General features: G+C 43.7%; 1 protein-coding gene across 2 annotated transcripts in view; it reads left to right on the top strand.

The window, feature by feature from the left end:
• Nucleotides 1-15491, top strand: part of NFX1 (nuclear transcription factor, X-box binding 1) — a 79626-nt gene extending 64135 nt beyond the window's left edge. Inside the window, exons 16-25 of one of the 2 annotated variants that reach the window (XM_060014892.2) lie at nt 1631-1861; nt 2754-2827; nt 3636-3737; nt 4301-4342; nt 9336-9434; nt 10072-10138; nt 11240-11385; nt 12063-12167; nt 13387-13495; nt 14330-15491. In XM_060014892.2, coding sequence (XP_059870875.1) covers nt 1631-1861; nt 2754-2827; nt 3636-3737; nt 4301-4342; nt 9336-9434; nt 10072-10138; nt 11240-11385; nt 12063-12167; nt 13387-13459 — 939 coding nt within the window. In that variant the 3' untranslated portion in view covers nt 13460-13495; nt 14330-15491. The other variant, XM_060014893.2, reaches the window with a different exon arrangement.
• Nucleotides 15492-15928: the final 437 nt, after the last annotated feature.

A 15928-nucleotide genomic window follows, 5' to 3' on the forward strand; every position in this document is an offset into this window, starting at 1 on the left:
AACTAGATCATGCATGCCACAACTAAAAGATCTTGCATGCCGCAACTAAGCCCTGGCACAGCCAAATAAATAAATACTGAAAAAAAAAAAAAGTACAGTAGTGTGAGAAGTACAGAGTACTGAAGGGGATAGAAGGGGCCCTTACCCTTACCCAGGAAAGGTGTTTCTGGAGGAAGTAGCATAAGTAACATCCTAAAGAACAGTGAGAAGACAGGCAAGTAATGTGGGGAGGGGACAACAGAGGGCATAGCATGTGCACAAATTATCCCAGTGGTGGAGTAGGTGAGTGTTTAATGACTGGGAACTACATTCTACCAAAATACTGATTACAAAGCATGTACATCCTAGGCTTTGGGGGCCTCTTCAAGAGTACAAGTTTGTCACCAGAACCGAAGTATATTCCTCATTTTGAGGGTTCTTAAAAGAATTTGAGTGAATATGTAAGAGTAACCTTTGGTTCCACAGGAATAAAATTCCAGCATCTTTTTCCTGGAGTGAAGAATCCTGAATGGAGGCAATTTCTCAAGAAAAAAAAAATGATTTGGTTGGTCCACGGCCTGTTGCCTCTTAATTTTTATTTTTATTTTTTTTGCGGTACGCAGGCCTCCCACTGTTGTGGCCTCTCCCGTTGCGGAGCACAGGCTCCGGACGCACAGGCTCAGCGGCCATGGCTCATGGGCCCAGCCGCTCTGCGGCATGTGGGATCTTCCCGGACCAGGGCACGAACCCATGTCCCCTGCATCGGCAGGCGGACTCTCAACCACTGGGCCACCAGGGAAGCCCCTCTTAATTTTTTTAATGACAGAGCTGTCTAAAACTATGGAGATCATGGGTTGGGAGATGTGAGGAGAGTTGAGTAATTAATTACATAAAACAGCCCTGCAAGCAGTCTTGAAACGATGAGCCAAGGGTGCCCCCACCCCCAGGGTTTCTGTGAACTCAGTGCCCTAGCTGTTTGTAAAGGGAAAAGGTCACCTGATCCTCCCAGTTAGTCATAAAATTTTCAGAAACTCCCTAGTTATCTGGTTTCACATGCTTGTTACCCACCTTGGGAAGTTTATGTTGCAAGTCACACTCGGCTGCTAAAACAAGTCCTTTTAGATCATAGCAAGCATTATTTTTTTTTTGGCTGCATTGGGCCTTTGTTGCTGCTCGCAGGCTTTCTTTAGTTGCAGCGAGTGGGGTTTACTCTGTTGTGGTGTGCAGGCTTTTCACTGCAGTGGCTTGTTGCGAGCACAGGCTCTAGGCGCGCGGGCTTCGGTAGTTGTGGCACGTGGGCTCTAGAGTGCAGGCTCAGTAGTTGTGGTGCACGGGGTTAGTTGCTCCACGGCACGTGGGATCTTCCCGGACCAGGTATTGAACCCATATTCCCTGCATTGGCAGGCAGATTCTTAACCACTGCGCCACCAGGGAAGTCCCATAACAAGCATTATTAAATAAGGTTCAGGTTTGTTTTCTTTTCAAACTAACCTTTCAGACTTTGAAAAACAGCCAGATTTTTGTTTCAGATAAAAATAACTTTTTTAAAAACTTGCTCTTTTTGAAAGTTCAGAAATGTTTAAGTAGGAAGTTAAAATCCACCCTGAATCCTGCATGGAGATGAGAATCTGGCTACTTCTGTCTCTCCTAGTTACGAAGCAACATCCCTTGTCACCTGGTTGATATCTCTTGCGGATTGCCCTGCAGTGCCACGCTACCGTGTGGGATGCACAGGTGTCAGAGACTCTGTCACAAAGGAGAGTGTCTTGTGGATGAGGTCTGCAAGCAGCCCTGCACCATCTCCAGAGCTGACTGTGGCCACCCATGTATGGCACCTTGCCACCTCAGCTCACCCTGCCCTGTGACTGCTTGCAAAGCCAAGGTGAGTAATCCTGGCTCCTGGTGGGGACTGACTGTGGTTCTGGGGCTGCTGATGAGTCCAGAACTGCCTACAGTGGCACCTGGGCACACATCCTTACCAGGGGTCTTTGGTTGCAAGGAACTGCAAGTTAAGTTAACAAGAGAAGGGTGGAGTAAATTGTACAGACTTCTATCTGCCAAGCTTGAGATGGTCTTTTAATTCAGAAAGTACCCACTGCCACCTGACCAGTTTCTGTCTCCCTTCGATCAAATTCTCAAGAGAGACTCTGATTGTCCCCTCCATTTATTCAACAAATACTTAAGTGTCTATTTTATATAAGATGTAATGCTGTGATAGGTGCTGGGGCTCCACCAGTGAACAGTGGACACGTGGTTCCTTTAATTAGAGGGACAGATACTAATTAACTACTCAGATAATTAACTGTGACTGTGGTAATGTCGTGAAGGAGTAGTTACCCCCTTGTAGCGGGTACCACAAGAACATGTGAGTGAGGGACTTACCTGGTCTGAGGGATTAAGCAAGGTCTCCCCGCCAAAGAGGTGAAAGCAGAGGGATGAAGTGGAGTCAATTAGACCTTGGCTGGTCCTGGGTCAAGTGTCTACCTCTGGTTCAGTGGTAAAAACTTCATTCTAGGCCTGACCCTTCAGGCAGGATTAAGGACAGAAGTCATTCCCAGTAAGGGGCACTGTCAACTGGACACTTCCCTCCTAGCATGTGAACCACCACGTTGTCAGTTTGCATGTGTGGTTAGCTCCTCCATCTTGGAGGGTAGCCACTCACCGTCTCTCTATTCTCTGCCGTGGTTTGATTTGAGAGAGGCTTTAAAAGTGAAACCTGCCCATTCACATATTTACCGTGGGCTGAAAGTTGCTACATGTTAATCTTATTTCAGATAGAGCTGCAGTGTGAATGTGGACGAAGAAAAGAAATCATGATTTGCTCTGAAGCATCCAGTACTTATCGAAGGTTAGTGCTACTTAAATGTTAACAATTGGTGGGTCTAGATAAAGGGTATACAGGAGTCTATTGTAGATCTTTGCAACTTTTAAGGAAGGATTTTTAAATACATTTTCTTGAGTCTAGTTTTTCTGGTTAAAAGAGAAAGTACTGCTTTATGTACCTTACCTTCCCTAACTTTAATTTGTGAAATAACCTTTTTGTTTCTCTCCTCTCCTCCTCCTTCCTGTCTCTCTCCCTTTTGGTCTTATGACACCATGAGATCAGAAGGGAAGATGTCCTGAAGTTGCGTGCATTGCTTCAGCGTTCCACCGCTTGGGGCACAGTCAGGACCAGGTCCTGCGCTCCGGCTGTGGTCTGGGGGGTTCTGACTGTTCTGTGAGTTGTCTTTGCAGCCTCCTGAAATCTTGGGACCTGTGTGGTCACACCGTACAGAAGTGGAGGTGTTTAGGGATGGATGGACGAATAGATGCAAAGATGCACCATGGAGATGGGACTTTAGGAGTATGCAGACATCAGATTGACTGTGTTTGAATACACACTGAGTGCCTGGCATTGGCCCGGATGCTCAAGGGGGTACTGAGGAATGGATTACCTCATTTCCTATGGAGCTGCTTAGCATCTAATTGAGGAGATACCACATAAACGTGTGGATAGTTCATAATAGATGGGCTTCCAAGGCCACACAGATTGTCGAGTGGTAGATTTGCCTTGAAAGAAGTGTTCTCTGTGCCTGGTATGGGGAGGTTCTTGTGAAACTGCAACACCTTCCTTCCCTTTCTCTTTTTTTATCTTCCCTTTCTTTTATATACTTCAGAATAGCTGCTATTTCCATGGCCTCCAAAATAACAGACATGCAGCTTGGAGATTCAGTGGAAATCAGCAAGTTAATTACTAAGAAGGAAATTCACCAAGCCAGGTAATTTTTTAGATGTGTAGCTGTGCCTTCTTTCTCCCATTAGACTTAATTTCCAAAGGGCAGGAACCATTCATTTGTGTCAGTCTGCAACAGGAAAGCCTTGCACACACAGTCGGTGTTCAACAGACATCTGATATTAAGAGACCACACCCACTCCAATGCAGTGAGTCCTACTTGGGATACAGCTAAGACCAGAGGAAGCTTTTCTGGGCCTCACTGCAGACAGTAGCCAGAGGAAGCAGAGACCTTGACGTGTCTATTCCAACCCACAGGAGAACAGAGAACAGAGTAGTTTGCTGTGTCGAGAGAGGGAGGTGGGGTTGTTGCGGGGGCGCCGGGAACTTTTGGGGGCTGAGCAACCAGGGGACACTCTGAAGCCTTTCTGAGAACTCCTAGTCTCCCGTAACTCAGAGGCCTGCACACCTGTCCTTGAGAAGGACCCCGTCCAGCCATTATTTTGGCCAGTCTGTTCTGTCTCCAGGTTGACCATCTAAGAACTTATTGCTGAGTAGGAGCTGTGAAACTTGTACCCTGACTTAATTTTTTTTCATTTGCTTCTCAAGGCTGGAGTGTGATGAGGAGTGTTCAGCCTTGGAAAGGAGAAAGTAAGTAGTTTCAACTGCTGTTTATCTAATTGTCCTTGAGCTCTGTGAAATTAGTGGGAGGGAGCAACCCTTCAAGCATTCATTCAGCACCTGCTCTGAGTCTTTTGCTGCTGTTGGGGAGCAGGAGAAATTCAGTCATCAAGAATCAAAGTGTCTGAGGATAAACCAGTTAGGTGATTTCAGCATATTTCTGAAACATGAGCTTGTGTGGTTTCAGGCAAGTATAAACATCACATGCTCCAAAGCATACTAATTCAGAGACTGACAGACTTCCTGATTCCAATGGAGACAAGAGGCTTAAAATTCTTTTAATGAACTGTTACGTTGAAGTATAATATACTTCATATAGATCAGAACTATAGTGATGAGTGAGTCATCGCAAAGGGAATACAGTGGTGTAATCAGCACCAAGTTCAAGAGATAGAAAACTACCAGAACCCACTCTTACACTCCACCGAGATATAGCCTCTATCCTGACTTCTAACAGTTTAGATTATTTTTGTCTGCTTTTGGACTTTATGTAAATGATGAAATCATATTGTTTGTATTATTTTTGTCTGGTTTCTTTCATTACATTTGTGACGTTCATTCCTGTTGTTACATGTACCAGCATTTTGTTAATTTTCATTTTGGCGTGACATTTTATTGTGTTAATTTTTTCATCATTTATCTATTCTATAGTTTATAGATATATGTGTTGTTATCAGTGTTGGGCTATTACAAATAATGCTCTTTTAAGAATATCCTTATACTTGCCTTGCTATATATATGTACTCATCTCTGTTGGATATAAACTCAGGAGTAGAATTGCTGATTAATAGGGTATGCATATTTTCAGCTTTAATTGATTCTGCCGAACAGTGTCCAAAATGGTTGTACCAGGTACGCTCCCACGAGCAGGGTCATATTTTCCGTTGCTCTCTGTTTGTGTCAGCCCTTGGAATTGTCAGTCTTTCTCATTTTAATCCATTTTTGTAGATGTATAACTGGATATCATTGAGCTTCTAATTTATATTTGTCTGATGACTGGTGAGGTTGAACACCTTTTCATATGTTTGTTGGCCATTTGGATATCCTCTTTTGTGAAGTACCTATTCAGGTCTTTGCTTATTTTTTTAATTGTATCATCTGTCTTTTTCATATTGATTACTAGGAATTCTGTATATATTTTGGATATGAGTCCTTTGTTTTATATATTGTTTTCCTCACACTCCGTGCCTTCACTTTTCACTCTGTAACTGGTGTCTTGATAAACGGAAGTTTCTAATTTTAATGTAGTCCAGTTTATCAGTCTTTTCCTTAGTGAATAGTACTTTTTATGTCTTGTTTAAGAAATATTTACCTATCCTGAGGTCGTGATGATATTCTGTGTTATTATCTAGGAGCCTTATTTTACCTTGCACGTTTAGATCTACAGTTGACCTGGACCAATTTTTTTTTTTTTTTTCTAAGAATGGTATAAGGAGGGTTCATGATTCCATACAAATATTCATTTGACCAACATCATTTATCAAGAAATCCTTTTCCCAGTGATCTGGGAAAGGTGGCAGTGCCACCTTTGTCTTAAATCAAGTATTCATATTGTGTATGGGTTACTTCTGAGCTCATTCTATTCCATTGCGCTTGTATCACATTATCTTAATTACTGTACCTTTATAACTAGTAGCATGTCTCTTCAAACATGGTCTTTCTCCAAGATTGTCTTGGCTGTTCTTGGCCATTTGCATGTCCATTTAAATTTTAGAAATAGCTTATCAATATTTGCAAAAAAAAAAGAAAATACTGGGATTTTGATTGAGCTGGTATTTAATTTATAGTTCAGTTTGGAGAGATTTGAGATCTTTATAATATTGAGGCCTCTAATCCATGAGCAAAGTATATCCTTCTATTTAGTCATGTTTTCTCTCAATGATATTTTATAGTTTTCTTTATATAGATTTTGTACATTTTTCAGTAGATTTTAGTTCCTTGCTATTTGATGTATTTTGATGCTATTATAACTGGTATTTTTTCTTGTATCACTTTTAAAATTTAATTCTCTAATTGCTTGTTGCTGGCATATAGGAATACAGTTGATATTTGTTGACCTGTATTCACAACCTTGCTAAATTACTTATTTCTAACAGTTTAGCTTCTTTTAGATTTTGCATGTACACAATCATGTCCTCTTCTAATTTCTTTCTAATTCTTAACTTTTATCTTTTTCTTGCCTTATTGCACTGGCTAGGCCTCCAGTACAGTGTTTTTTTGTTTGTTTGTTTGTTAATTGATTGATTTTATTTATTTATTTTTTGGCCGCATTGGGTCTTCATTGCTGCGCGCAGGCTTTCTCTAGTTGCGGTGAGCGGGGGCTACTTTCATTGCGGTGCGCGGGCTTCTAATTGTGGTGGCTTCTCTTGTGGAGCATGGGCTCTAAGCATGTGGGCTTCAGTACTTGTGGCACGTGGGCTCAGTACTTGTGGCTCAGGGGCTCTAGAGCACAGGCTCAGTAGTTGCGGTGCACGGGCTTAGTTGCTCTGTGGCATGTGGGATCTTCCCGGACCAGGGCTCGAACCTGTTTTCCCTGCATTGGCAGGCAGATTCTTAACCACTGTGCCACCAGGGCCATCCTCCAGTACAGTGTTGAATGAAGGGTGGTGATAATAGGCATTTCTAACTTATCTCCAGTCTCATAGGGAAAGTTTTAAGTATTTCAGACAAAGTGCAGACAAAGTGCAGACAAAGTGCAGTCTTGTTTTACCTAGAAGTTTGACCTTCAACAGTTGTTAACAATACCTCTTTAGGTGGCTAAATATATAGAAGATAATATGATGATTAATAGCACTGCCCAAATTTCCCTTGGTTTGACCCTTATGGTAACTTTGTAATAACTGCTATTCAAAACTCTTGTCCCTTAAGGACTGTAACATTGTTCTGCACTCCAAAATGTGAACTAAGAGTCCTAAATATTCAGAAATGCTGTGGTGAATACACAGAAGGTCTCAAAAACATGGAAATGCACCTTTGTTTAGTTGAGACAGTATTTCATGGTAGTTAGAGCCAGCCAGAGCTCTAGCTTAGATTGCCCAGATTTGAATCCTGGCTTCACAAATCAGTTAGCAATGTGACCATGGGCAAATCACATTCTTTCTCCAAGCCTTAATTTTCTTAAATATTTGGGGAAATGGTGACAATAATAGTACCTACCTCCCTGAGTTGTTATGAGGATTATACATTAAAATTAAGGAAGATATACATAAAACTCTTGGCACAAGCCTAAACCATAGTAGATGCTCGGCAAATGTCAGTTATTGATTAGAACTAGCTATTTCTGAAAGCCTTTTGAATTTCTCCTCGATCTTTGAATGATGACATAATGACCCTTTATGTAAGGATTCTTTCTTAAATACTCACAGACCTAAGGAAAAAAAAAATGTGAATTGAGAATACCATCTAAACTTGCAAATAGGGACCTCCCTGGTAGTCCTGTGGTTAAGAACCCGCCTTCCAATCCAGGGAACATGGGTTCAATCCCTGGTTGGGGAACTAAGATTCCCACACGCCGTGGGGCAACTAAACCCACATGCCGCAGCTAGAGAGAAGCCCGCGCACTGCAACTACTGAGCCTGTGTGCTTTGGAGCCCACGCACCACAGCTACTGAGCCCGCGTGCTCTGGAGCCTGTGTGCTGCAACTAGAGAGAAGCCAGCAACGAAGACCCAGCACAGCCAAAATAAAAAATAGATAGATAAATAAAGTTGCAAATATATGCTCCATTGCAAAAATGAAAAACTGGCTGGCCATATTCATCCCACAGACATGTTTTATTGGTGTTTGTGTTTGAATTAGTGGCCAACTAATCAAAACATCGAAATATCTCCCCCTTAGGAATTCTTAAAAATTTGAAAATTAAACCTTAAAAAATTAGAAAATCTAGCAACAGTAAACCAAATTCTTATGGGCATGAAGCATGTAAGAGACCCCTATCTCTGTGTAAAAGAAAACTGTACTAAGTGCTAAGCTCAATTTTATCTATCTTTAAAAATAAACAAACAAACAAAAAAACCCCGACATATATACCTGGATGTTGGTGAGGTGCCACGAAACTCACATACTGCTGGTCAAAACAGAAGCAGCACTGTGGAGCCCTTAGACCACGATATCAAGGGTCTGATGTCCATACCATTTAACCCAGTTATCCCACACCTTGGAAACATTTTCCAGAAAAATAATCTCAAAAGCTTTTTGTTCAGAGATATTGTGTTACTTATAATATTGAGAAGCTGGAGAACTGTTGAAGAAACCTAAATGGGATATAAAAAAAACTTTTTTAATAAATTTTAAAAAAATGAAAAAAGAAAAAGAGCAAAACAAGAAAAAACAAACAAAAGAAACCTAAATGGGGACTGTTTAAGTAAATTGGGGGATATATATAATTAGAAGATTATGCAGCTATTAATACAGGGAGTGTGAAAATCAAATAGTAATATGAGAAATGCTAATCATATAATAATAAGGTGAAAAAAGATTCAAAGTTTTATATACACTGATTGCAACTTCTTAAAATTACAGAGGAAAAATCTGAAAGGAAATACATTAAAAATAACGCAGAGCTTATGTTGTAAATGCAATTCTTTATTTTCTAAAGTGATATTAACTTTAATATTATCTGTCTATGTATCTGATGTTTAGGTGAAACCTCAAAGGAAGTCATCCCCCATTGACCATCCCCAGTGCTTTCCCTCCCTCAGCCTTCTCTTCACCTAACAATCTAAGTCCCCAGTGTCAGCCTACAGCTTGCTCAGAACCATCTAGATCTGTCTTATTTTTTTTGTTCTTTGAAGACAATTCAATATCTTGTCCCAAGTTGTTCTTATTCTCCTTAATAATTAGGTTTATTGAAATGAGATCATTAATGTATAAAGAATTTAGGACCTGGGGGGCACTCTGTTACTATGAGATAGTTTTCCTCCCCCTCCTTTCCTTTCATTTACTTACTTCTCTCTCACTTTCAGGCGGTTAGCAGAGGCATTTCATATCAGTGATGATTCTGATCCTTTCAACGTACGTTCTTCAGGGTCAAAATTCAGTGACAGTTTGAAAGAAGATGCTAGGTATGTAAGTTGTTACCTACTTTCTTAATTGTGGCTTACCAGAGTGATCTTTTAAGATGTAGTAACTAATATGCAGTCCTCTGTGATTGAGCCAGTTTATATATCTATAAGGGATTATATGATATTTAATAAAAATCCTTCTCTTGGTCTCTCAGAACTGTCCCATTGAAGAATTGAACTTGGGGAGAAAGAGAGTGTGTGTGTGTGTGTGTGTGTGTGTGTGTGTGTGTGTGTGTGTGTGTGTGTGTGTTTGGGCCCTGTGGTGGGAGTCGGGGCCCCCCAAGGGCTGGACTAGCCTGAATTGAAGGATCTCTGGTTACATTCCACCTCTGTGTGCCCAGGTCTTAATCACATGGGTGGTCCTCACTTGGGTGGTAAAAAGTCTTATTTTCCTCCAGTCTCCTGGCCTTCTGGTGGCTAGTTCTCCTTCCATCTTCCCTTTTCTCATATTTGATTTCTTACTTTCTCTTCCTTTGTTCCATCACATTCAACCTTCTGTTATCTGACGGTTCCTGACCTCTGCAGGTTTTCTGCCCACATTGTCCACTGCCTGCACTTTACAGGCAGAGGGTGGGTAGAAGGGATTCTCAGAAGATCAGAAACAAATGAAATTAACTGTGGTTATTTCTCATTTCAGGAAGGACTTAAAGTTTGTCAGTGACATTGAGAAGGAAATGGAAGCCCTTGTGGAGGCCGTGAATAAGGTTGAAGTCAAAACATCCAGCTGTACATGTCTCTAAGGCCAGCTTGATAAAAAAGTCAAGTCCCAGAAACACTGTCGGTATAAAGTAGTTACAGGAAAAAGTCACAGCTGCCTCGAGGATCCTTATCTTTCCCAAAAGCCCATCCATTATAACATCCATGGAAACCCTGTCCTGGTTCAGAAAAGATACCTGCAATAATATTAAATGTAAATAAAAATCCTAGCTCTGTGCCTAAGAATGGGTGAAGAAACTCTGGACGAAGGAGATTCAGTAGGGATACTTAGGAAGACATGCTCGGTCCTCAGATCTCTGAAGGGCTGTTGTATAATGGGACACACTGGTTCTTAGTGCCCCAAAGGCAGGAGAGAAACCGTTGGGCGAGGATGAAAAGTTGAATGGGTAGTGGCACAGACTCCTTTAAGAGAGTGAAGCTGTCCTGGAGGCAGCCAGCCCCTCGGTGGCTCCCTCTTCATTCAGGGGCTTGTGGGTGAGGGCAAGGTGGCTACTTTAGCTCCACATCTTGTGAAGATGGGTTTCCTTCCCGCCATCCCCTCATCCCCTTCCTTTCTGTTCCCACTTCCCAGCAGGATACTAACACAGAGGAGAAAATGGGACCATTGTTCCCCTCCTAATTAGGAAGCCTGAGCAAATGTATTTCTGTGCTTGCGTGTCTGTATCTGTACACTCGTGATTTTTAGCGTAGAATGTACTTTTTATAGGAAGTGAGATTTTCTTGTTTATAAGTCTTCAATTTATTTAGTCATTTCTTGGGAACATCACTCACTCCCCAGTTACGGGCCCCACAGGAGGAACCATTGCACTGTCCGTGTAAGTCTCAGTTTACTTGCCCTCTGTTCCTCTAACCCCGGCCAACTGCTACCCTGTGGCTCACAGAGGAGATGAAGGAAGTGCATCAGCCCTCATCCTCCCACAGCCTCGGCTTGCTTAGCAGTCAGTGAAATGCTGTGTGCTGTGGGCCTCCAAAACTCAGCTGTCTCTTTATTGACCCAGGCTGTTCTGGGATGGTGGGAAGGACCTCTGTGGACATATCCTGTTTTCAAGATGATTTTTATCAATCAGTCATCTTTTCCCTCAATACAGGGAAAGAATAGTAAGAAGAGCCACTGCTTCCCTCCCATGAACAGAGACCACCGCCGGATCATCCACGACCTGGCCCAGGTGTACGGCCTGGAGAGCGTGAGCTATGACAGTGAACCGAAGCGCAACGTCGTGGTCACTGCGGTCAGGTGGGTGAATCCTGCCATTACAGAAGGAACTGCTCGGTGGAGCAAGCTGGACCTGGGAAACAGGGCTGGCCAATATTTGCTTTCCTTACTTCCTTCCTTGGAAGATGAGGTGGAAAGTCTGCCTCTGGGCCAGCCATTCTGACTGATCTAAAGGTCCAAACCAGAAAGTAAAGCCCATGCTTCAGTCCTCAGGCCAGACACACCTAAAGGATACAATCCACGTCAGACCCTGAGGGCCTGGAGTGGGTACCTGCCCATCACATCTGTCCCTTTTTCCCTTGTGTCCTCCTTGCATGATGGAAACAGGAAGAATGCTGACCTGTGACTCAAGGCATCCTCTGTAAACAGTGTTTGCCATTAGAGGAAACCAAGGCAGTAGTGTGGGCCAGGAGGGGACAGTAGGACCTAAGATCACTGTCAGAACCAGGGGGAGTCGGAAGAACCTCCCAACAAAGAAAACTCAAGTGTGAGATGAGAGGAAGCAGGTAGCAGGCCCAGCAGAGGTGGGTGAAAGGGACAAGGGTTAAACAAAGTTGATCATGCCTGAGAGGAGACGGATCATATCAGAGAGTGCTCCGCAGCGTCACAGTGAAAGTCTCGGACTGGATTTCCAGCTGTCTGCCCCTCTCCACAGACAGTTCTAACTTTTCAATACTTTGTGTTTTTACTTTTATCAGAGGGAAGTCTATATGTCCTCCTACCACGCTGACAGGTGTACTTGAAAAGGAGATACAGTCACGGCCTCCACCACCGATTCCTCATCACAGACATCAGACAGACAAGTAAGGGTTCTTCAGCTGCTTTCCAAAGAGCCCTGTCTGTTCAGAGAAGCCAGCAGGGGCTGAACTGCCCTGGGCTGCACCAGCCATTGGCGGCCTCCTTGGGCCTGGCTTTGGGGTGCTGTGTTCAGATATATAAGGTTTGACTGAGATGTCAGACACATATGTTCATTCCAGAGGGGTCCCAAGTCTGATGTTTGTAATGCCCACTTCCCCTCCAGGGAGCACAGTCACTGGCCATAATTTCCACAGTGTAGGTGGTGACACTGGGAAATGGATTCAGTCTGTCACACCAGATGATTTAGGAACATCATGTGGTCCACAACAGTTACTCTGGAGATGGAAGTGGGATTCTAGCGGGGAGCTGACAGTGAAGGGGGGAACTTTCATGTTTTGCTCTGTCTACTTATATATGGTTTGAAGCATTTTTACAACAAAAACATATGTTTGTGATTTAAGGAGAAAAGAAAACCACATTGGCAAGCAGCAAATCTGGCAGGTGTTTTCTCAGACAGGAGCAGAGAGGGTCTTCATCCCTCCTTCCTTTCCTCTCCCTTCCCAGGAGGGGGCCAGCTGCCCTGCTGTGACAAGGCCACACTGCTGGAAGTTGCTGGGAAACACAGTGGGGTCCCTCCTCCTGTTCTGGCCTTCCACACAGAAGCCTAGGAGTACCTCCTACACAGAACCTCTGGGTAGGGAAGTTTGCAAGGTCACCATGAGCGTCCTAGCCATCTGTGTTCCCCTGGAACTGGACGGGACAACTAGGTGTTGCCCATTGGGCACAGCCTCAGCCAGGAGCACCTGGGGCCGTGTAGCTCCCCAGCACCAGCCCTGCTCTAGCCCTGGAAGCAGGCAGCCTGGACTCCCAGCAGCACAAGCTGCGTTTCCTCATGTTACTCCACAGCTGTGTCCAGTACCGCCTGGGGGACGTAAAGTTACGGGCCTGTTTATGACATGCTATCTTTTTTTTTCCTTTGCTTGCTGTATTTTTTTTTGTAAGACTTAATTGTGGAAAATTTTTAGAGTAGAGAGAATGGTATTAATATATTAATATAAACCCCTGTGTGCCCATCACCAAATTTCAACAGTTACCAGCTCATGTGGACCCCACTGTCTTATCAAAGCTTCACACATGGTAAACCAGCTGATCCTGAACTTTCCAAGACCTGAATCTGTTTCCCCCAAGCAAGAAAAGATTGATCATTCTGTGTTTGCTTTTCAGGAATCTTGGGAGCAGTAATTTACAGAAAATAGCCAAGGAGCCAGTAATTGACTACTTTGATGTCCAGGACTGAGGCGATCAAGATGCACTTAGAAAAAAGAATGATTAGGTGGGGTGGAGACTCGTTTGCCAGCAGATTGATCATGTTTGTTCCCAACTGCCTGGTGGACTCAGAGCTCACATACTGTCTTGAACTGATACATCCAAAGCATGAGTGTGTCAGAAATCCCCGTGTCCTCTCTTCTGTCTGTATAAAGTATTTCAGTATGTCTCTCACTGGACGGTCACTAGTGATTCAGTCGTATTTGCAGAGGCTCCTCACACCACCACCGTGATCGCCCTGATGGTTGGGGGAATATGGGGCTTGATTTAGTCAAACCAGAATTTTAGCCTGAAAATGTCACTTAGTCATGGTCTCAGTTGTCCCAGTTATCCATCCTCCTCCTGAAAATGCCTGCAGCATCAGGTGCACCTCGTTTTTTTAATCCGAAGTGATCGCTATCTTTGGAAAGACATAGGCTAACTTCTCAATCCAAAATGCCAAACACTGAATTGGTACACCACAGCTGGAATCACACATGTGGTTAAACCCAGCTGTCTTAGCTGAGTCTTTTGTCAAAAATTCTTGTAGGCCTACCTAGCTGAACTTATTTTAGTGGTCCTCAGTACCATCAGTTCCAGACCTAGGAGAAGGGTCGGGTGACTTTACAGAATTCCATCTTCTGGAGTCCGGGGGAGGGCCTCTCATAGCACATCGCTGAGCCTGTGTGGTGACAGACAGGTTAGCCTATCCATTGTGGTGGTGGAGGACATAGAGCAGCTCCTCCTTCTCCCAGGTTCACACTGCAGCCTCTGTGTACTGACCAGTGCAGCCCTAACCCCTTCTCTCTGGTTGAGAAAGAGTCTCTGGGACACTTACCTTTCCTCTGTTGCTTTCTCCCAGGCCTGCAGCAGCCGTATTGGCTTTCCCTGTCTCTGAGCTCTGGACCTCTGTTTGAATATTCAAAAAACCATGTGGACAGTCCAGGGCTTATGCCAGCAGCCCACTGGAGGCATTCTTCAGGCTCCTTTTAAGGCAGGTACATCAATAGTTACATTAGTTTGGCTCTCTGCATTGGCACTTCTCCAGCATGGAGGCCAGACTTCCAACAACTTCCTTCTGCTCCAGAGCAAGCCACAAGCCCCAGAGCAACAGAAGGAGAATTGAGAAGTGACATCACAAGCCTGGCACTTAATTTTACTAGGAAGAGCAGGGCTGCCCTTTGGTCCTGACCCAGATGATCTGCCTTGAAGGACATGATGTACAGCAATGGGAACAGGTGACTGGAGGGCAGAGACAAAACCACCTCTATCTGAGCCCGTTTAGTAGAGGGTCAGTGGCACCACACCCAACAGGAAGCTCATGAGCATCTGTTGCTTCTTTCAAGCAGTGAGTTCAGTGGGTGAACTGTACATTGAGAGCATCTCAAAATCAGCAGGAAGCAGGAGACCTGATCTCAGATTCCAGCTCTGCCACGTAACAGCTTGCTGCTGCCTGGTGGAGTGGAGATATCACCTAACTCACCAGGGTTGTGAGGATTAAATGAGATAACGTACATGGAGGTGCCTGGTCTGTTATAGGTGCTGAAAGTTTAGAGTAGCTGGAAAATATATAGGCATCTTCTTTCTAAATAATGCCAGCCAAGTGAAAAATTAGAATGCTAAGCAGGCCACTTCTGGTGAATACTTGCATCCTACCCATGCCAGCATGTGCTAGGGCTGTGGGAAATGGACATGGCCTGTTCTTTTACAGTTAGTAATCCAGTGGGGGACACATACCTGAACAAATAAAATGAAATTGTTTGGACTGGCACAAATAGGTCATTAGTCTGTTTATTAAAAGCTGAAGGGCTATACCAAGATTTTTTTGTGGCATGCTAGGAACGGATTAGCCCTCATGCTTAGGGGAAGGACCCCTGGATGGGGAACAAAAACAGAAGGAAGCATTTGAGCTGAGTCTTGAGATGGTAGGCTGCCATTTGGAGGAGAGAGGCATGCTGAGTAAAGGTAAAAGGCATGAGACAAGCCCAGGGCTGTGGTTTGTGGGAGGTTTGAGGAAGGATTAGTTGTCCAGAGTGGGCAGACAACTGGAGAGACAGTTGTTAAGCTGGAGAGGTAGACAGGGGTCAGTTTGTAGAGAGCCACAGGGAGCCACTGAAGGATCCTAAGCAGAGAGCAGCATGGCTGGATTGATGACCTAGGACAGGAGTTGGCAAAGGTTTTCTGTAAAGGGCCAGATACTTTAGACTTTATGTTGTGGCTACCCAACTCTGCCACCGTCGTGTGAACACAGCGCCAGACAGTACATGAGGGGATGAGCATGACTCTGTTGTAATAACATTTTATAGACACCAAATCGGAATTTCATAGAATTTTTACATGTCTCAAAATAATAATTTTATTTTTTCCAACCTTTTAGAAATTAAAAAAAAAAACATTCTTAGCTTGTGGGTTGTTCAAAAACAGGCTAGATTTGGCCATGACCTTAGTTTGCCCACCCTGT

The sequence above is a fragment of the Delphinus delphis genome, chromosome 6 (assembly GCF_949987515.2).
Source record: "Delphinus delphis chromosome 6, mDelDel1.2, whole genome shotgun sequence".
Taxonomy (NCBI): domain Eukaryota; kingdom Metazoa; phylum Chordata; class Mammalia; order Artiodactyla; family Delphinidae; genus Delphinus; species Delphinus delphis.